The following is a 23192-nucleotide window of genomic DNA, read 5'->3' as shown; positions in this document are numbered from 1 at the left end:
AAGACCACACCTGATCTAGTCGTGAAGACCACACCTGACCTGGTCGTCAAGGCCACACTTGCCTGACATTTAAGAATGCCACCAGTAAAAGAATGCAACAAGTATTCTAAAGCGTGCATGACAGTCAGCCAGCGTGCGGCCACAGCCAAGATGGCCGCCATAACCGCGAGTGGACTGTACTCGCCTTTCTTATCTATGTCTTTATCGATAGATAAGACACAAGGTAGAGTGGTAGCCTCTAGTGTGATCTGAGTGTGTGACGCTCCAGCAGACAGTGAAGCAGACGACACTCAGATGATCACTGTTACCTAAAGTGTGACTTCCAGAGTATCATTATCATAATGAAGCCTAAGGCCGACTGTTGAGAGCTCTTTGAAGCATTATTAATTTTTAATTTTGCCCCGAAGGGCGATTTTATTGGGCAGCAGCACCACTCATCCTGTGAGTGGACACACCGTCATAGCAGCATGCACAACACTCCCCAATAGGAAGAAAACCGGCCGGGTTGTTCACCCTGTCACTTGTACCCAGACACAGCTGGGACATGTGGCGCTTCTGTAACCCTGCCACCACCACCACCATCACCACCACCCAAACGATGGGTATGGGTATACTCTGTAACCCTTCCACCACCACCACCACCACCACCACCACCACCACCACTACCACCATTTCCACCACCACCACCACTACCACCACCACCATTTCCACCACCACCACCCAAACGATGGGCATGGGTATACTCTGTAACCCTTCCACCACCACCACCACCACCACCACCACCACTACCACCATTTCCACCACCACCACCACTACCACCACCACCATTTCCACCACCACCACCCAAACGAGGGGTATGGGTATACTCTGTAACCCTTCCACCACCACCACCACCATTTCCACCACCACCACTACCACCATTTCCACCACCACCACCACTACCACCACCACCATTTCCACCACCACCACCACCAAATTACATCTGAATTTGGCCGTTCTTACATATGGCCTAGAATACACGTAATTTGAAAATGAAAAAAATTGAAAATAAATTTTGGATTTTTTTTCTTTAAAACAGTAGGTTAGGGGTCTTCTGGTAGGTTAGGAGGGCAGGAAATTCTCCTAAAGTTTCAAAACGTCATGAAAAACGTTAATTGAATGTTTCCTCTCCTAACCTTACTGAGTAAGCCAGAGGACTCAAACAGAAAACAGAACAGTACATCCCTTTTGTGAGCCGATTTCATTTCAAATTACGTCCATTTTTGGCCATAGCGCGCATACGAGCGAAAAGTGACGTTATTTTTAAGAGGACGGGATGCATAATGGGCATGGGGGCGCCTCTGTAACTCTTCCATCACCACCACCACCCAAACGATGGGCACTGGACGCCTCTGTAACTTTTCCACCACCAACCACCACAGAGGGGTATGAGGCGTAGTATATATATACTACTCATACCCATCCTATGTGAGGAAGTGAGTCCCAAACCCATCCTTTGGGAGGAAGTGGACCCCATACCCATCCAATGGGCGGAAGTGAACCCAATACTCATCCTATGTGAGGAAGTGGACCCCATACACATCCTATGGGAGGAAATGGACCCCATACCCATCCTACCGACGGAAGTAGACCCCATATCAATCCTATGTGAGGAAGCGTGCCCCTATACCCATACTATGGGCGGAAATGGTCTCCATACTCATTCTATGGGAGGAAGTGTACCCTATACCAATCCTATGGGCGGAATTGGATCCCATACCCGTCAAATAAGCGAAATTAGACCCAATGCCCATCCCACGAGAGGAGGTGAACCCCATACCAATCAAATGTGCAAAAATGGACCCCATACCTATCCTACGACAGTAATGAGACGCATACCCATCATATGGGAGGAAGTGGATCCCATACTCACATTATGGGCGGAATTAGATCCTATATATCCACCTTATGGCACAAAGTGAACCCCCAATTATAGGCATTCTTTGGGTGGAAGTGGACCCCATAACCATCCAGGTGGTAGTGGACACCATAACCATCCAGGTGGAAGTGGACCCCATAACCATCCAGGTGGTAGTAGACACCATAACCATCCAGGTGGAAGTGGACCCCATAACCATCCAGGTGGAAGTGGACACCATAACCATCCAGGTGGTAGTGGACACCATAACCATCCAGGTGGTAGTGGACCCCATAACCATCCAGGTGGAAGTGGACCCCATAACCATCCAGGTGGAAGTGGACACCATAACCATCCAGGTGGAAGTGGACCCCATAACCATCCAGGTGGTAGTGGACACCATAACCATCCAGGTGGAAGTGGACACCATAACCATCCAGGTGGAAGTGGACCCCATAACCATCCAGGTGGAAGTGGACACCATAACCATCCAGGTGGTAGTGGACACCATAACCATCCAGGTGGAAGTGGACCCCATAACCATCCAGGTGGTAGTGGACACCATAACCATCCAGGTGGAAGTGGACACCATAACCATCCAGGTGGAAGTGGACCCCATAACCATCCAGGTGGTAGTGGACACCATAACCATCCAGGTGGTAGTGGACCCCATAACCATCCAGGTGGTAGTGGACACCATAACCATCCAGGTGGTAGTGGACCCCATAACCATCCAGGTGGTAGTGGACCCCATAACCATCCAGGTGGTAGTGGACACCATAACCATCCAGGTGGTAGTGGACCCCATAACCATCCAGGTGGTAGTGGACACCATAAACATCCAGGTGGTAGTGGACCCCATAACCATCCAGGTGGTAGTGGACACCATAACCATCCAGGTGGTAGTGGACCCCATAACCATCCAGGTGGAAGTGGACCCCATAACCATCCAGGTGGTAGTGGACCCCATAACCATCCAGGTGGAAGTGGACCCCATAACCATCCAGGTGGTAGTGGACACCATAAACATCCAGGTGGAAGTGGACACCATAACCATCCAGGTGGTAGTGGACCCCATAACCATCCAGGTGGAAGTGGACACCATAACCATCCAGGTGGTAGTGGACACCATAACCATCCAGGTGGTAGTGGACCCCATAACCATCCAGGTGGAAGTGGACACCATAACCATCCAGGTGGAAGTGGACACCATAACCATCCAGGTGGAAGTGGACACCATAACCATCCAGGTGGTAGTGGACACCATAACCATCCAGGTGGAAGTGGACACCATAACCATCCAGGTGGAAGTGGACCCCATAACCATCCAGGTGGTAGTGGACCCCATAACCATCCAGGTGGTAGTGGACACCATAACCATCCAGGTGGTAGTGGACCCCATAACCATCCAGGTGGTAGTGGACACCATAACCATCCAGGTGGAAGTGGACACCATAACCATCCAGGTGGAAGTGGACACCATAACCATCCAGGTGGTAGTGGACACCATAACCATCCAGGTGGTAGTGGACCCCATAACCATCCAGGTGGTAGTGGACACCATAACCATCCAGGTGGTAGTGGACACCATAACCATCCAGGTGGAAGTGGACACCATAACCATCCAGGTGGAAGTGGACACCATAACCATCCAGGTGGTAGTGGACACCATAACCATCCAGGTGGAAGTGGACACCATAACCATCCAGGTGGAAGTGGACCCCATAACCATCCAGGTGGTAGTGGACCCCATAACCATCCAGGTGGTAGTGGACACCATAACCATCCAGGTGGTAGTGGACCCCATAACCATCCAGGTGGTAGTGGACACCATAACCATCCAGGTGGAAGTGGACACCATAACCATCCAGGTGGAAGTGGACACCATAACCATCCAGGTGGTAGTGGACACCATAACCATCCAGGTGGTAGTGGACCCCATAACCATCCAGGTGGTAGTGGACACCATAACCATCCAGGTGGTAGTGGACACCATAACCATCCAGGTGGTAGTGGACACCATAACCATCCAGGTGGTAGTGGACACCATAACCATCCAGGTGGTAGTGGACCCCATAACCATCCAGGTGGTAGTGGACACCATAACCATCCAGGTGGTAGTGGACACCATAACCATCCAGGTGGTAGTGGACACCATAACCATCCAGGTGGTAGTGGACCCCATAACCATCCAGGTGGTAGTGGCAGTAGATGGTAAATTCACTGGTGTTCTCAGCCATAACAAACTTAATTTCCAGGGCCACATTCAACACATAGCACAAAAGGTTTATAAAACTGTTGGCATTCTTTCTAAGATCAGTTATTATGTACCTCGCCCTGCCCTGGTGACGCTCTATTACTCTCTCATCTATCCTTATTTCAATTTTGGTATTTGTGCTTAGGGTTCTGCTACCCAAAATCATCTACGTCCTCTAATTACTCAATACAAATCTGCTATTAGAACAATAACAAACTCTGGCCCCAGACAGCATTCGGCACCCTTACTAAATCTATGAATATGTTAGACATTAAGTCACTGCACAGCCTCTCAAGTGTACTGTATATATGTTTAAAACTCTGAACTGTAATGCCAATCCTAACCTTACATACTTCCTAGAAGGTTGTAACAGAACCCATGGGCACCACATCAGAAACAAATACCCATTTGATATTCCAAGAGTGCGTTTTAACCAAACTAGAAATGCTCTACAAATTAAGGGACCCATAATGTGGAATGACCTTCTCAATCACGTCAAAGGCTGTACCTCTCTCAACCAGTTTAAGAAAAAACATTAAGTATTACCTAATAAACTCCCTGTAACCTACCTTACCTCCTAAATGTCAACCCATGTTTTGCTATTCATACAGTATTGATTATTGACCAACTTGTTTAACTGCTGATATCTGCCATGTATAAACTTAAAGGAAATTTTAATCTTTTGTTTATTTAGTTAAAATTCCTTCTACTGTTCTTTTGCATTTTCTGCTGTTCTATCCTACATGTAATTATTATTATTCTCTTTTTATTCTTTTCCTGTTCACAATTTCTATTTATGCTTTTGATCTCAATTAGTATTAAGTTTTAGTCTAAGTTTTTTCCCCCCACACCTTGCCCGAAACGCTATGCGTATTAGTGGCTTTAGGCATTGCATGTACTAGCTCTATCTATTAATCCGACATTATGTTTGTAACTCATTTTCAATGTATGTACCTTTACCTGAATAAATATCTTATCTTATCTTATCTTATTTAGATTATGTTTACAAGGAGAGGTTATGGCCATACTAACAAACGTAGACTACGTTTACATGGAGAAGTTGTGGCCAATATGAACAAAGACAATGTTAGCAAGGTGAGGTTGTGACCAAATGAACAAGGGTAGACTATGTTAACACTGTGAGGTTGTGGGCATATGAACAAGGGTAGACTATGTTAACACTGTGAGGTTGTGGGCATATGAACAAGGGTAGACTATATTAATTAACAAGGTGAGGTTGTGGGCATATGAACAAGGGTAGATTATGTTAACACTGTGAGGTTGTGGCCATATGAACAAGGGTAGACTATGTTAACAAGTAACGTTGTGGCCAAATTAACTAAGGTAAACATTTGAGAGTTAGTAGAGGAGTAAAAGAGAAAGTTAAAAGTGTAGGATGTTAGCATAAGAGGTGGAGGTGTTTACAGTGCGGGGTGGTGGAGGGAGCAGCGCCAGTGTGGCTCCGGCCTAGCAGGACTGTGCGCGGCTCCCCGTCCCTCTGCTCTCCTACCTCTCTCAGCGTACACAGGTAAATACCCTTTAACAATAACATCCCTGAGAATGACGACTACGAACAGTGTATTGAACTTCTGGGGTGTTATTGCGTGCCTGCGTAGACATTGTGATAAGTATTGGTCAATATTTACATTGTGGTGGGCGGGTGTGTCTCTACTTGACAATATATCACTTGGCCGTCGCTGCTTATGTTATTGTTATTGTCTTTGATTAAGTATTTGTAATGATAATTTTAATTAGTATGTTACTGATCCCATATACACATCGTGTGGATGGTGGCGGACGGTGGACGTTCACCAATAAAGGGCTGACCATTACGAGTCCAATATGTTCTCAATAAAAGTTGATGGTGAACAAATTTCGAACGCCTTTAATTTGCCTGAAATTTGTGATCAAGTTACAAGGCTGATGTTCCCTTCACCGCCTCACGGGTGCAGCTGGAAGTGCAGTTGTTCTGACAATGGGCGATGGCTTATATTTTGAGTGGCGAGTCCTTATAAACAACTGGGCCTCTACCCTTCAGACCGAATTATTTGTCTTGCTTCTTGCACTGAAATGTGTACAAGTCTCCAAACTTGATACATTAATTGTAAGTGACTCTTTATCATCCTGAATTACTCGCAACTCTTTAAGACATAACTGTAACATGCTCGTGTCTGAAGCTAGACACAAATACAACAAAATTATTAATGATGGTAACAGAGTCCATTTTATGTGGACTCCATCTCATGTTGGCCTCCGAATGCATGATAGAGCTGATGAGTTAGCCAACGAATCTGCCTTTAAAGGAGACGTTGAGAATAACCTTGGATTGTCAATAAGCAGTCTGAGAGCAGTAGTACACCAAGAACTTTCAAAAAAATCTTGTAGATCTGAGGCAAAGTGAAATCGACACAAGTCAAATAAAATCAAATCAAATGTTTATTCAGGTAAAAGTACATACATAGAGGATTAGTTACGAACATAATGTTGGATTTATAGATAGAGCTAGTACATACAATACCTAAAGCCACTAGTACGCATAGCGTTTCGGGCAAGGTGAGGTGGGGAAAAAACACTTAGACTAAAACTTAATAGTAATTGAGCTTAGAATATAAATTGCTCTTAAACTGGTTGAGAGAGGTACAGCCTTTGACATGATTGGGAAGGTTATTCCACATTCTGGGTCCCTTGATTTGTAGAGCATTTCTAGTTTGATTAAGTCGTTCTCTTGGAATATCAAATAGGTATTTGTTTCTGGTGTGGTGCCCATGGGTTCTGTTACAACCTTCTAAGAATCTTTTAAGATCAGGATTGACATTGCAAATCAGAGTTTTAAATATATAGAGTACACATGAGAGGATGTGCAGTGACTTCATATCTAACATATTCAGAGATTTGAGTAAGGGTACCGAGTGCTATTGGGGCCAAGTAATTCCATCTATCATCACACTATCATGCAAGAGGAGCCACACATCTTTGGATCATCCAATAAAATAAGCAAACTTCTAGATGTTACTACTGATCGGCTTATGTAAACTGTCAACAAAATTATTTGCACACCCTCCGTCACTATATGATCCAACCGTTAATTGAAAGTTTCCTTTCCTAACCTAACAGAGTAAGCCAGACGACTCAAACAGAAAACGGGACAGTATGTCACTTTCGTGAGCCGATTTCATTTCAAATTACATCCAATTTTGGCCATAGCGCGCATACGAGCGAAAAGCGACGTTATTTTAAGAGGACGGGTTGATCGGAGTGCGAAAAGATACGTGAATTCAGAAACAATTCTGTAACAAATGTCGCAGAGATATGTAAATATTTAATTGAAAATGATCTGTTACCAGAAGTCTTGGCCAAATATCCCCAGTTTGCTAACTGTAGGTAATAACTAAGTAATTGTAATCTATCCACCGCTACCCACTGGATGGGGGGCGGTGTGGAAAATAAACGTATCTAATGTGACACTAGCTCTCCATATATGTCAGTTGTTTAATTTAGAAACTTTACTTGTGGTCGGTCTCGAGCCCAATATTGATGTGACGATGTGCATGGAATGTTGGAACTAGAGAACAATGATAGACAACTAGCTACAGATAGACAATGTTAACATGTTGATAATCAAATCAAATCATATCAAATCAAATCAAATCAAATCAAATGTTTATTTAGGTAAGGTACATACATACAAGAGATTTTACAAAGAGTGATGGATTTATAGTTAGGGCTAGTACATACAATGCCTAAAGCCACTATTACGCAAAGCGTTTCGGGCATAAAACGTAACATCAACAATGTTAACGTATCAATGTTTGATACGTTAACATAAATAACCAGCATAATGATCATCACTACTGCAGGTATTACACAGCAAACCTTGCAAAAAAAAAAAAATAAAAAAATAACAGCAAACCTTGCAAAAAAAAAAATAAAATAAAAAAAAATAACACTTGCCTCTCAATTTTCAACCAAAATATCAACTCACTTGGTAAACATTTTGATGATATAAATGCACTAGGTACTAACAAATACTCACAGCACTAGGAACCAAACTGTCGTTCATTACTTTCACAGAAACATAGCTAAGTAAAGACCATACCCAACTTTACAACTTAACTGGTTATAAAGCCATTCACAACTGTAGGCCAAATAAAAACGGTGGCAAAGCTATCTGTTACCAAAATACCTTCATTTGCAATAGTGTCATTAGTGATAGAGACGACTACTGTGAATATACCTTAGTTCAATTCTCGATTAAATCCCTTAAATCCTCCTTGACTATTGGAGCTATCTATAGATTTCACAATACTAATATATTAATAACTGCATTCTCAGATAACCTAAGGAATCTTATCATAAACAACAAGCTAAACAAAAATCACATCATTCTAGAAGGTGACTTCAATATTGACCTAGGGCAACAAAATAACCCTCTCAAGTCGATTATTTCCTAATCAGCATGAACTCCTGTATGCTAATCCCCCACAAGCACCAAGCCCACCTGAATCACTCAAACATCTGCTACTACCTTGGATCACTTATGGACTAACATAACAGGTTCCCTTACATCAGGTATAATCACTGACAGAACAACTGACCACTATCCTACCTTCCTTGTAGTGAACATGGCCATAACACCACCAGCTAACAAGAAACTTTCCTTCAGGCTACACAGTGAAGCAACAGTTGGCAATCTCACAAATGCACTTCACAATATAAACCGGGAATTTGAATTCAATAATGCACAGGATATTCATTAGCTAACATCCTCTTTTCCAAAATTCTAAGCCTCTACAACACTCATTGTCCTCTCCTCACCAAGCAAGTAACTGCCAAAAGATTAAACAACCCCTGGCTCACAAATGGCATATTCAAAGTGATCAACAAGAAATATGAATATGAAAAAACTTAGGATTGACCTTGTTGCAAAAGAAGTAGTTAAAAGATGCTCATCAATGCTTACCACTATAATAAGAGGAGCAAAACTTTCCTATTATGAGAGTAGATTCAAAGAAGCAAATGGCAACATGAAAACCACATGGAGAACCATCTCTAACATCCTAGGATCTAAATAACATTCACGTAACCAGATAAAACTCTCCAAGGATGGTTGTACACCTGCAACAGATTTAGAAACGGTAACTGAATTGAATAGCTTCTTTTCATCAGTTGGTGTTAACCTTGCCAGAAAAATCCTACAGACCCAGATACATGTTACTACATATCTTTCAGGCAGCTATCCAAATTCTCTTCTCATTTATCAGTCAGCCGACAGATGTTATGTCCATCATTCATTCGCTAAAAACCAAAGCTGGAGACATTAGTGAAATACCATCTATGGTATACAAGAGTGACTCTCAAACCTTTGCACCACCCATAGCTTTGCTGTTCAACAAATGTCTAGAGTGTCATACCTTCCCTGATATCCTTAACAAAACACGAGTAACGCCAGCTCATTAAGGAGCCAATCCTGCAGACATAAACAATTACAAACCAATATCAAATTTTCCTATATTATAAAAAAAAATTGAAAAAATATTTATAAACAGCTCTACTCCTACCTCGTAAAATTCAACATACTAAGTCCCTGTAAGTATGGCTTCCACCCCAAAAGTGTACCAACGATGCAATTATTTTGCTTGATATAATCAACACAGCCCCTGACACAAATAAGTTCCCAATTGAACTCTTCACTGATCTGAGAAAGGCCTTGGATACTGTTAACCATAACTACCTCTTTCTCAAACTTCACCATTATGGAATCCGAGGCCTTGCCCTGAACTATATTCGACCCTGTCTTAGTGACAGACACCAATATGTAGCCATCAATGATATAATCTCCCCCACTCCACCATTAACCCATTAAATGTAGGAGTGCCATAGGGCAGCATCCTAGGACCTCTCCTATTTCTTATATATATCAATGATCTGCCTAATGTCTCTAACATTCTTAAACCTATATTATTTGCTGACGATACTACCCCTCATCTACTCAGACCCCAACACACACACACACTAAATAATGTTGTAAATACGAATTAAAAAGTCCACTAATGAATGTCAGCCAACAAACTCACACTAAATATAGAAAATAGCAACAACATTTTATTTGGACGTAAATAATCAAATGCAATTCAGCTTCAGACAATGTTAACATCAGCAATAAAAATGATGAAAAGTTCCTTGGCCTCTACATAGGCAAGAGACTCAACTTCAGCACCCACATACAATACATAACCAAGAAAGTCTAAAAAACAGTTGGTATACTTTCTAAAATCAGATATTATGTTCCAAACTCTGCTCTCCTCTCATTATACTACGCGCTAATCTATCCTTATCTTACATATGGTATCTGTGCATGGGGTTCTACCACTGTAAACTACCTCAAGACCATCATCACCCAGCAAAAATCTTCTACCAGAACAATAACAAACTCTGCTTTCAGACAACACACAGCTCCTCTGTTTAAATCCCTAAACAAGCTAAACATACACTCACTCCATAAATTCTCTTGTGTCATTTACATGTACAAAACCTTGTTCCTAAATGCAAATTCTAATGTGAAACTCTTCCTTGACAGATGTAATGGAACCCATAATCACTACACTAAAAATAAAAATATCTGATATCCCAGAGTCAAACTAAATCTGTGTAAACACTATGCAAATAAAGGGACCTGGTCTATGAAACTCACTCCCTAACGAATTAAAAAGCTGTCCAACCTATGCCTTATTCAAAAGTAAAACGAAAAAGTACCAAATTTCATCCTAATAGTTTCCTACCTAAAGCTTGAAACTCGCACTGTATCTTGTGCTACCCACTCCCACATTATATGTGCCTAAGCCATACAACTTCGCCATTATAATCACTGCTGTTATCTTATATCATGGTCGGTATGTTGAACGCAAATTTTACTACAATGTGCCTAGAAATAGTCCTCAAATTAGGCTACAATATAGCTGTTGTTAATCCTCAAATTTTACTATAATGTACCTACAAATTTTCTTCAAATTTTCTTACAATGTATCTTGTAGTTATCTTGAGATGATTTCGGGGCTTAGCTTTCTTGGGCCCAGACCTCGACCAGACCTCCTTTTTGTTACACGCCCCGAGGAAGCAGCCCGTAGCAGCTGTCTAACTCCTATACACCTATTTACTGCTAGGTGACAGGGGCATCAGGGTGAAAGAAACTCTGCCCATTTGTTTCCGCCATCGCCGGGAATCGATCCCTGGTTCACAGGACTACGAATCCGTAGCGCTGACCACTCAGCCACAGGCTCCCCATTTTTACCTGTTACCCATTGTACCTGTTAACATTTTTCAATTTTGAAAGAAATTACATACATAAAATTATCTGTTAGATTAAGGACCTGCCCGAAACGCTATGCGTGTTAGTGGCTTTACAAGAATATAAATACGTCAGTGCTATGTACTCTCATAAACCCAATGTACCTTCTTGCATAAATAAATAAATAAATAAATAAATAAATAAATAAATAAATAAATAAATAAATAAATAAATAAATAAATAAATAAATAAATAAATAAATAAGTAAATAAATAAATAGGTTAGAGAGAAGGTAGAATTACTGGGCGACAGAGCCAGAGTGCATGGGGGGGGGGGGGAATTGTGTGAAACCCTGGTTCGACTTTAGTGGAAGCCTCGGGAATCCTAGTGGGTGCTGTAGCACCCCAGGTTGCAATTCTCTTGACCATGTGGGTCAATTTTCTTTTGGGTGGGCGGCGACCACACTCAGACCAGTGCTCGCTGCACTCTTCACTCTAAGCTGTTTTACAGCCCTCAAACTACCCCCAGATGACGTAGAACACCACCTACAGGCAGCTAAGTACATGGAGTTCAAACATGTCATAACACATCGAAAGTAACCAACCCAATCAACTCATTCCATCTCAATCAAAATTCAAAACAATCTTCTGTGCGAGTACGAGTGCCTGCTGCCTGCCTCCGCGCTGCCTGACGCAAGTTTCAGCCACAACATATACCCCAGACCATTCTCAACCAACCATGTCTTTAAAAAAACAAGGCTGTGCAAGGGAAAAGGAACAACAGATCTCCAAACAAGGTATCCATCCCGATCAACACTGACAACCATCGTGTTTCGTCCTCTGGAAGCTCTGGGGTCCGGAGCTGCTGTCCCCTCTACTCCACCACTAAGCCAGGGGGCTGTGTCCTCTCAATCATCTCCAACTTCCTCGCTAGAATCCTACTTCTCGCAATTCAAGCGTGCTGCTGGTCCCTCCTGGGATTTTCCATATTGGGCCGAGAATCAGTGGTTCAAAAAGCTGTGTTAAGTCATTGAGGTTCAAACTACGATCATTCAGAGCCTCCAAACTGAGGATCTAGCAAACCGTGCGAACCTTCATAAACAGCAACAAGAAATAACCCTTCTCCGCGAGGATGTTAGAGCTTGTCAAGCTAGCCTACAACAGCTGCAACATGACTTAAATGATCTCCGCGAGGAAAATACGCGGCTGAATAGTAATGAATCCATCAAAAAACAAGAGGAAGCTCTCAACAAAATGAATGTATGTATCAGTACTCTAACCGCTCAACATTCTGTCTCCCAGGACGAACAAGACCAGCAAAAGCTGCTTGACTGTTGTTGTCGCGGCTCAATCCATTCCTGTTGAAAGTGAAGGTGAGAAGTGTATTGATATAGTACATGCTCTCATAAAAGACGAATTGCGTTATAGTCTCGACAAACCGGACATAATTGCTGCCTACAGAGTAGGCAAAAAGAATCCACCAGGACAAAACCAGAGAAAAATTCGCGTCAAGCTAGCTACCCAGTCAATAAAATCTAATCTTGTCCGGACAGCTGTATCCTAATGAAAGGGGATTATCATCAACGAGTGCTTGACTAGAAAAAGACAGAAACTCCTCCACCTCCTTCGTCAAATCCGTAATCAAAACCCAGATGCGATTCATCAGTGCTTCGTTAGAGATGGCATGATAAAAGTGAGAAAGACTTCTGCAGGTAACATGTTTACAATTGCTAATGAGGATAACCTCAACACTTTCCTCTCCCAATGTGGTTTGTCTCACCTTATTATCCCTCTCAATGACTCTACATAATTAACCCCCTTGTCACCTAGTGCGGGCTAGGTGACAAGGTATTGCTGCCTACAGAGTAGGCAAAAAGAATCCATCAGGACAAAACCAGAGAAAAATTCCCGTCAAGCTAGCTACCCAGTCCATAAAATCAAACTAGATAGAAAAATATATCTATCTGTGTAAAATAGTTTAAATCCATTTATTTGATATTCAGCTAATAGTTCTCTATTTTCTACATTCATCCACGTTTCGGTAAGTGCAATAATATCTATTTTTTCTGTACAGACAAAAGCATTTAACTCGTTTATTGTGTTTCTTAGACTTCTACTGTTAGTGTAATATACCCTAAGTGAATTGTTATTTTGAGACCCTTCTCTTTCCCTGATCATTTTGCCAATTTGTTTCTCCAACAAACACATACTTTTATTACCTCCTTCCTCCCTATCAATTCCCATACCACTATCTACTAACAGTTTAAACCCAAACAAATGCCTCTAACCATTGGTTCCAACGAGTTCGCAACAGCAACAACCCCAGCCCTCGATAGATGCACCCCATCACGAGCATACATTTCACTTCTTCCATAAAAGTGTTCCCAGTTGTCTATGAAAGATATTACAAAGACTTGAAAGACTTACATTATCTGCACATAAGCTAATGAGAATATGGAGCAAGTATATTACTGACATAATATACTTGCTACAGGTTAATGAACTCAACCAACACATTCCTTTGATCAAGCGCCTGGAAACCCACAATCGCTCGTTACTAGCGATCAACATTAACCTATATTTTATATATTATATAATGGCAGATTCTTTGAGAATCTGCTATTCTGCCATTCTTTGAGAATGGCATTCTCAGACAAAGGACTTCCGGTTGATGTAGTATATATGGATTTTGCTAAAGCATTTGATAAGGTACCACATGAAAGACTGGCAAGGAAATTACAGACACCTGGAATAAATGGAAGAATACTAGAATGGATAAAACAATGGATAAAAAAAGAAAACAAAGTCGTGCTAAATGAGAATGAATCTGACTGAAGAAATGTGGTAAGTGGGGTACCACAGGGGTCCATTTTGGGGTCAACCCTTTTTTGTCATATAAATCAATGACATAGATGAAAATATTACAAAGCACATCATCACATTTGCAGATGACAAGATTTATGGTAAAGTGGGAAATGATAATAATGTTGAAGCCTTACAAAGAGGGGGGGGGGGGGTAGAAATAGCCTAAGCTACTCTATCCCTTTGAGATGTATTTTTTTTCTTGTCTCAATAAATATACTTGAACTTGAACTTACAAAGAGATCTACTTGAATTCCACAAATGGTCAGATTACTGGCAAATGCTTTTGAATATCGACAAATGCAAGCCCCTGCATGTGGGGCATAATAATCCATGCCACAACTACCAAATTACTAACATTACATTACAGCAGATTGGTGAAGAAAAGGACCTTCCAGTCAAAATTCACCACTCAGTGAAAATTGCACAGCAGGTAGGGGCAGCAGCCAAAAAAGCATAACAGACACTTGGATTAATCAAGCGTACCTTTGACCTTAAGGAAAAGAAGGCAGTGATTCAATTGTATAAATCACTGGTGCGCCCCCATTTGGATTACTGTATCCAAGTATGGAGACATCATCTTCAGAAGGACACAGCTGCTCTGGAGGAAGTGCAACACCGGGTAACAAAAATCTTTTCAGAGCTAAGTCAACTCACGTATGAGGAACGGATGAGGGCCACCTTACCTTGAAGTGTTTCCGGGGCTTAACGTCCTCGCGGCCTGGTCGTCGACCAGCCCTCCTCGTTGCTGGACTGGTCAACCAGGCTGTTTGACGCGGCTGCTCGCAGCCCTGACGTATGAATAACAGCCTGGTTGATCAGGTTGATCGCTTTACGATTGATCAGGTTGATCAATCGTAAAGCGTTCCACAAATGTGGAACGCTTTACGATTTTGCGTGCCATCCTTGCGCAGAGGCCATGCTAATCTTCTCTGTATCGTTCCAATTTATTGGTCTATATGTACTATTATTTATATTATATGTACTGCCGAAGCGAGTACACTTTATCATAAACTTTTAATCATAAAAGTTAGCCACAGGGCTAACAACACTACAAACCTGGCATGACATGGCGGATCTCATTGAAACTTTTAAAATACTGAACAATTTGGAGGATGTTGATCCGGAACATTTCTTTCAAAGGTCGGATGTAACACAAACAAGGAGCAACGGTTCAACAAGCTACAATGTCGGACTGTGAACAGAAGATGCTTTTTCACCCACAGGGTTATTAACACATGGAACCGCTTACCCGCCGTCGCCGTAAATTCCAAAACTATGTTAACTTTTAAAGTAGAGCTATAAAAGATCAAGGCAAATGGGGGGAACCTTCGACAAGCCACCGGCTTCCTGTTCTCGTCGAGGCCACTAGTGTTAGCGGCTCTGAGGCTCTTGTTAGCGGCTCTTTGAACACTATATTTGCTGATTATATTTTAAGGAATCTTAGTAATCATGGTAATTCAATGGTCATAATTTATCTTTATTAAGGCGAGTACCGTGGAGACTGCTTGACGCGGGGCTTGGCTGAGCCATGACAGAGGCGGGAGAGAGAAGCCAACTTAGAGGCGAGGCGGCGGTCCCGGCCATGACGGAGGCGTGGGGTAGGAGGAGCCAGCGTAGTAGTGAGGTGGCGGCCAGGGACCCAGAGTCCCTCCAGGAGGACCAGCGAGTCCCGTGTTGCTGCGGCTTGTTTGGCCCCCCCTGCTCCACCTGCTTCAGGATATTTATGAAGTAAGTCCATCAGAAGCTCCAGTAGTCGAAGTTATTATTTCTTTCTGAATTACGATTTGACACATGTAAAGGTAAGTTCACGTCAGCTCTGTAGGCCTATCTAGGTTCACACTAAGTCACTGACTGACTTTCTCCAGAATACAACCCACAATAGTTCACAAACTCCCAGGTATCTATTTACTACAGAAGTGAAACTAAATTAATGTGTGAGGGGTATTTATTTTGATACTGCAACAATCCGGGAATGCAATCAACAGAACCAACACCGGTGGTGGTCACTCCACAAGAGGTTAACTGACAGAAGATATGCGAGAGTAACAGCCGAAGTCCATTGTATCTTAGCTGAAGATTATATCCATATATCCATAATTCATTATGGATTGTATCCATAATTCAATCACTTGAAACCAAAGCTGAGAACATTAGTGAAATACCATCTATGGTATATAAGAGTGCTGCTCCTGCTCTTGCACCACCCATAGCTCTGATACGTAACAAAACTCTAGAGTGTCATACTTTTCCTGATAATCTTAAAAAAACAAGAGTAACACCAGTTCATAAAGGAGGCGATACGGCTGGCATAAACAATTACAGACCAATATCAAATTTACCTATAGTTTCAAAAATATTTGAAAAAATTATTTACAAAGAGCTCTATTCCTAATTTGTAAAACTCGACATATTAAGTCCCTGCCAGTTTGGCTTCCGTTCCCAGAAGAGTACCGATGATGCCATTATTTATGCTTAATATAATCTACACAGCCCTTGACAAAAATGAAGTAACAATAATTAATAGCAGAGCAAAATAACAGGGCAGTACTCAGAAAAGGAATACCAGAAAGACACTTGTGCCGCAAAATGAATGTATTCATTTAACTTACTCATTAATACGCTATAATATGACGTTACATCATGTTAATCTAAAGTGTCATTCAACAGCTAAACAATACCATACGCAGCAGGACTCACTCCCTTTACTCGGGCTGGCATGTACGCGACCTTAGTCTCTTCCCTCTTGCATGAACATGAACAAAATTTGATCTAACTGGACACTAGTGAACACTCTGACTCAACTGCACTCGACACTTGCAGTGGCAAGTGCAACAATGATCGAATGACAGAAAATAATCAACACTGACAACATTTGAATTAATAATCATCACTTGTTTCTTATGCAAATCAGGCAATTAATCACTGTTGATTAATTTTTCCTCTTATTCTTACGTTCCCATTCTCCCTTCACCCCATTGTTACACCCATCCCATCCGTACCTTTCTTGTTATTCTTACCTTTCGCCTTGCTCTTACCTTCTAGGAATTACTTCCTGTTACATGCTCCTCACCTCACTCTTGCTTTACTTAATGCCCGTGCCTCCCTCGCTCTTTGGGGAGACATCTCCCGTCACGCAGGGTGCAGTCGCACCTCCACAGATCTCCAGTATCCAACCTGGGTGACTTAATCTTCATCAATCAATCTTGGGTGGCTTAATCTTCATTAATCAATCTTGGGTGGCTTAATCTTCATTAATCAATCTTGGGTGGCTTAATCTTCATTAATCAATCTTGGGTGACTTAATCTTCATTAATCAATCTGGGGTGACTTAATCTTCATTAATCAATCTCGCTCCCGGCGCACATCTCCTGTGCCAGGTAAGTACGACGTGCTCACCATAGCCCGTGCTGCTTGGAACATTTTGTCCCGAGCAGCTAAATCTAAAACAACAACCTCGCTCCCAATCACAATCAACTTGATGATGGTCCAGGACGGACCGACACGTCGTCGTCTCCTCATCTTCAGGTGTGTGGTTTGGTCATCATATCTTCAGCCACGTTATTGTGACTTATCGTCTGTGCATGTATAACACTCTTTTAAACAGTCCCTATATTCTCAATACACTGATGGTCTGGATCTTCACAGATTACCCTGGCAGTCTGGTTGCTTCCGCTTGGTTAGCACATGGCGACACAATCAGTTTACTTGTCTGCCCTTAAGTCCACTCGATAAACATTATCAATCTATAAATAACGTGACCGGATTCTGCGGTGAAATGCAATTAATCAAGTGACAAGTTGTTCCTTGATAAAGTGTCTATTGAGCGGGTAATCTTGCCAGTGACCGATAGCACAGATTTCCTCATCTCCACCACAGCACAGACGTCGGTTGCAGAATGACTTGGAGGGGCACTGCCTGGGGCTCGGCAGCTCCTTTAGGGTACGCTTGGCCTGTATACGATTTAACCAGTCAGACACAAGACATAGTGCTTAGACCAATGGCATTCTTACATTCCAGTCGTATGAGACTATGTCATGGCTACATCAAAAGTGAGGCCTAGTCCGTTGGTATCCCCTTGAGACGGATGGCTTGCCTTCGCTACCTATAACCACCGGTCGATGAGAATACCATCTCATTCCTCTGTCTAGCCTGCTCTCAGAAAATGACCAGTGTAAGCACATATCTTCTCCTCGCTCTCATGAGTTAACGACTAGGCATGCAACGGCCCTTGCAATACCTTTAGCCTCCTGTTAACACGAGCTTCCTGTAGATATCCAACATGGTAAACTTAAGTCTTGATTTAACAAAATTTGACTGATTTGACTGATTTAACAAAATTAGACTCACTCCGTGCACTATTAAGCTTTCTCGCGCATGCAACTGCCGTCATGCACTTTTTGCACAACTTGTTTAGTTGTGCAACAACATCCATTCTCTCACATACTGTAACTAGGCTCTCCTCAAGGAGGAGTCTTAAACCTCCTTAAACTTATTTATTTATTTATTTATTTATTTAATTATATACAAGAAGGTGCATTGATGGTTAAGAGCGAACATAAGAATGATGTTGATTTTACAGTCTTGTAAAGCCACTAGCACGCATAACGTTTCGGGCAAGTCCTTAAACTAACAGATAATTTTAAGTAGATAATTTACAGTAGAATTGACACAAATGTTTATAGGTACTTTACAGCTTTACTTTACAGGTACAAATATAGGTAATATTAAGAAGATAAATTACAGTAAGATTGACAAAAATGTTTACAGGTCAACAAAAATAAAGATTAGAATAATACACAATAATAACAAAACACTATAATGAACAAGGATTTCTAGGTACGTTGGGATACATTAGGATAAAATATCAGGGTTATGCACTGGTTTACTGTAGCACAATTTAAGGATCATTCCAAGGAATAATGCAGTAGAATATACACTCAATATAACAACCATGATATCCGATGATATCAAAGATTACAATGGTAGAGTAAAATGGCTTAGGTACATATATTGGGAGATTTGGTAGCACTAGAAACAGTGCGTAGGGATGACACGCTAAACACGATATTTTGTTTTAAATATCGTGTTTAGCGTGTCGGTTTTCCATTTAATTTTAAAAATCCCGTGTGATTTTTTTTATTAATACATGAGGTACATCTGCATTAGTGCAACTACCCTAGACTATATGAAGTGGAGTACAGTGTGTCAAAAAAGCTAACTAGGTGATGCTAAAAAAATCCACATCACACAGGATGGTTAGTCATACAGAGGCATGTGATAGGCAGTCTGCACTGGCAGACTCCGGATGCATTTTGAGGATATCATCAACACAAGAATGAATAAGGTAGCAGTGGTAATACAAGTCCCCATCTCGCAGGATGATTAGTCATCCAAGGCCATATGTTTAGTAGCCTGCACTGGCAAATTTTGGGGGACACTGAGGATATCTTCAAGAATACGAGAGTGAATAAAGTAATTGCAAAGCTCCAGGTACCTCATGCCAACTGGTCTGAAAGGTCTAATAACTGGGCATTCGGTGATGTAGTGTCGGAGATCGTGCCGCAGTTCCTGCTCATAGGAACACTGCACCTGGAGTGTTCAGGATTGGGAGATCCGTCACCTGCAGCCACCTGCCACAGGTAATGGTAACCCAACTTGATCCTTGCAACCACTGTGTCGCACAGTCTGGTGGAGGTTTTGTGCTGCCCATAGATATAGGTTTCAGATCTGAACAAATCATAGTTTTTTATACTAGTACTTTCAAGTCGTTGGGAGTCAGTAATTTCTTTCCTATCAGACCTGAGTGTTTGGACCAATACAGTTTTGACAACAGAGATGGGGATACCTAGATCTAATTCAACTTCATCTTTGTTGCACGCTAATTTGGCTGCAATGTCTATCTCATTATGATGGGTCATATTTATGTGTGAAGGTATCCATACAAAGGAGATTCGAAACTCTTTACTCTGTGCAGCAATTAGGTCATTTATAATTGGTAGTATGAGGTTCTTGCTGTCGATCTTCCAAGAGAAGTTTTTGATTGCTTGAAGAGCAGACTTTGAATCACAAAATATTATTCCTCCTCCAATGTTTTTTAATGTACTGGTAGCTAGTTGTAATGCTGCTAGTTCTGCTTGTGTGGAGGTCAGCCAGTTGTTTAACCTGACACTGACAGTCTTTGTGCAAATATTATTTCTATAAAACCTACATGCCGCTGCAGTCCGTCCAGTAGAAGATTGGACTGAGCCGTCGGTGTAGACACAGTGCTCATGATATCTTAAATTCTCGATGGAGGAGGTAATTGTTTCGAGTGTGACAGCTTTGAGAAGAGCAAGATTCTCATTATCTTTCTTGGTGACAGGTGTGTATGATACTTGAATGGTGGGGTACAGATAAAGAGGAATATCAGAGACAGGTAGATTGCACTTAAAAGGAATGTTAAGTTTAATGAGATTGTAAGCATTGTTGCTCAGCCATTTATCATAAAAGGAGTGAGTTGGTATGTCGGCACCAGTCAAAAGGGTGTTAACAGCACTAAATAGTTTGTCTCTGAGCAATGCAGGAGCTGTAGGGTCTCTCATGACTTTAAGGCAAAAGGTAGTGTTGATTTGCATGATTCTCTCTAGTATGGTTGGAAGCTTCAGTTCTTCCCTCATGTTGATGATTCTTGTGCATCTTGGGGCACCAAGAATTATCCTCGTGGCTTCATTCTGTACTACCTCAAGTTTGTCCAACACAGAGGAGGGGAAATTAATTAAGTGCAAAGCATTATAATCAACGAAAGATCTAACAAACATCATATAGAATAGTCTAGCATATTTAATATTGATACCAATATTCTTACTACTAAGTGTTTTCAATGGTGTTAGTCTTTCTTTTAACCTAACGGTGTAGATCGTTTACAATGTCACTGTTAATACCAACTCCAAGGTATTTGTGCTGCCTACACGTTTCAATGTTCTGGTTGTTGACCTTGAAAGTTATAGAGACATGAGTTTTCTCTTGGGGATGGAGAATTCTGGATTTAGTTATAGAGATAACAAGACCACATTCAATGGTTTTAGCAGCGAGTGAATCAAGTTGAGCTTGCAGTCTAGCTTGGGAATTTGCAACAATGCATATGTCATCGGCATAACAGATGACGGCTTCGTCAGGTAGTGTGGGAATATCAATTGTTAATTTGTGCATCAGAACATTGAACAGTGTAGGACTTAGCACTCCACCCTGGGGTGTACCCAACTCAAAGGGTGCACAAAGTTTACTTTTGACCCCCTTGAAAAGGACTGAGGCGGTTCTGTTACTCAGGTAACCCCTGAGCCATGTCAACAGTCTTCCCTTAACTCCAAAAGAGGCTAGTTGTTCTAGGATTATTTCTCTGTTTGCTGTATCAAAAGCAGTTTGGAGATCAATAAATGCCGCCTGAGAGTTTGGTCCCTCTCTCATAAAATATTCAGCAAAGCAAGTTTGTGTGCTTCTTCCAGGAAGGCGCCGTGATTTTTTTTTTTTTTTTTTTTTTTTTTATTAAGTTATGAGGTACATCTGCATTAGTGCAGCTACCCTAGACTATATGAAGTGGAGTACAGTGTGTCAAAAAAGCTAACTAGGTGATGCTATAAAATCCCCATCACACAGGATGGTTAGTCATACAGAGGCATGTGATAAGCGGTCTGCACTGGCAGACTCCGGATGCATTTTGAGGATATCAACAACACAAGATTGAATAAGGTAGCAGTGGTAATACAAGTCCCCATCTCGCAGGATGGTTAGTCATACAGTCATGTGTTTAATAGCCTGCACTGGCAAATTTTGGGTATACTGTGAGGATATCTTCAAGAATACGAGAGTGAATAAAGTAATTGCAAAGCTCCAGGTACCTCATGCCAACTGGTCTGAAAGGTCTAATAACTGGGCATTCAGTGATGTAGTGCGGGAGATCATGCCGTAGTTCCTGCTCACAGAGTTTGCAACTGGAGTGCTCAGGATTGGGAGACCCGTCACCTGCAGCCACCTGCCACAGGTAACGGTAACCCAACCTGATCCTTGCAACCACTGTGTCGCACAGTCTAGTGGACGTTTTGTGCTGTCCATAGATGTAGGTTTCAGATGCCGGGTACTGAGAAAAACTCTACGGTCAATTGTTGTTTGTTTTCAAAACCACTCATTTGGAGTTAAAGAATTCTTATGAGAAAAATAATTTCAGAGATCGTAGAAGTTTGTTAACAGTTCTTATTGGGAAAATTAAAAAAAAATCAGAGTTCAGTTATATGAAAATATTTCAGAGTTCACATAATCCTAGAAGTTTATTTACAAGTTTATGACCGAAATCTGTAAAAAGACCATTTTCAGAGAATATTGTCTTCGACGTTTTGTCAAGGAAAACAGACATCTTAGCCGTGACTTTTAGTTTTTATATCCATTTACAGCTATTTCACCTGTAAAAGACCGAAAATTATTCAGAGTTCATTTAAGACCAAAAGTATGACAGAGCCCATTTGAAGACTGAAATTTACCAAAATTTGACAGAGATTATTTTAGACCCAAATATGACAGAGACTATTTTAGACCAAATAATTTCAAAGACCATATAAGACCGAAATAAGACAGAGATTATTTTAGACCCAAATATTGTCAGAGTCCAGTAAAAGACCTAAATTACTCAAAGTCCAGTAGAAATCAGAAAATAGTCAGAGTTCATTTAAGACCGAAAATTAGTCAGAGACCAGTTTAAGCCCAAAATTTAACAGAGACCAGTAAAGACCAAAAAATATTCAGAGTCCCATAAAGACCGAAAATTAGTCAGAGTCCGCTTTAAGACGAAAATATAACAGAGTCCACTAAAAGACCCAAAATTTAACAGTCCACTTTAAGAGCGAAATTCGTCGATGTCCA

The 23192-nt window shown here is 41.5% G+C and overlaps 1 protein-coding gene and 1 non-coding gene across 2 annotated transcripts in view; one reads left to right on the top strand and one right to left on the bottom strand.

The window, feature by feature from the left end:
- The first annotated feature begins 5573 nt into the window (after positions 1-5573).
- LOC123745004 (XK-related protein 6) overlaps positions 5574-23192 on the top strand; it is a 46500-nt gene continuing 28881 nt past the window's right edge. The window contains exons 1-2 of the mRNA XM_045725255.2: positions 5574-5682; positions 15789-16031. Coding sequence (XP_045581211.2) covers positions 15832-16031 — 200 coding nt within the window. The 5' untranslated portion in view covers positions 5574-5682; positions 15789-15831. The remainder of the gene's footprint in view (positions 5683-15788; positions 16032-23192) is intronic.
- LOC123748445 (U6 spliceosomal RNA) lies at positions 15170-15277 on the bottom strand. Its single transcript, XR_006771774.1, has one exon. It is a non-coding gene; the product is annotated as a U6 spliceosomal RNA (small nuclear RNA).

This window comes from Procambarus clarkii, chromosome 10 (genome assembly GCF_040958095.1).
Source record: "Procambarus clarkii isolate CNS0578487 chromosome 10, FALCON_Pclarkii_2.0, whole genome shotgun sequence".
NCBI lineage: Eukaryota > Metazoa > Arthropoda > Malacostraca > Decapoda > Cambaridae > Procambarus > Procambarus clarkii.
Note: the sequence above shows the minus strand (reverse complement) of the source record. Positions and strands in the feature narration are given on the sequence as shown.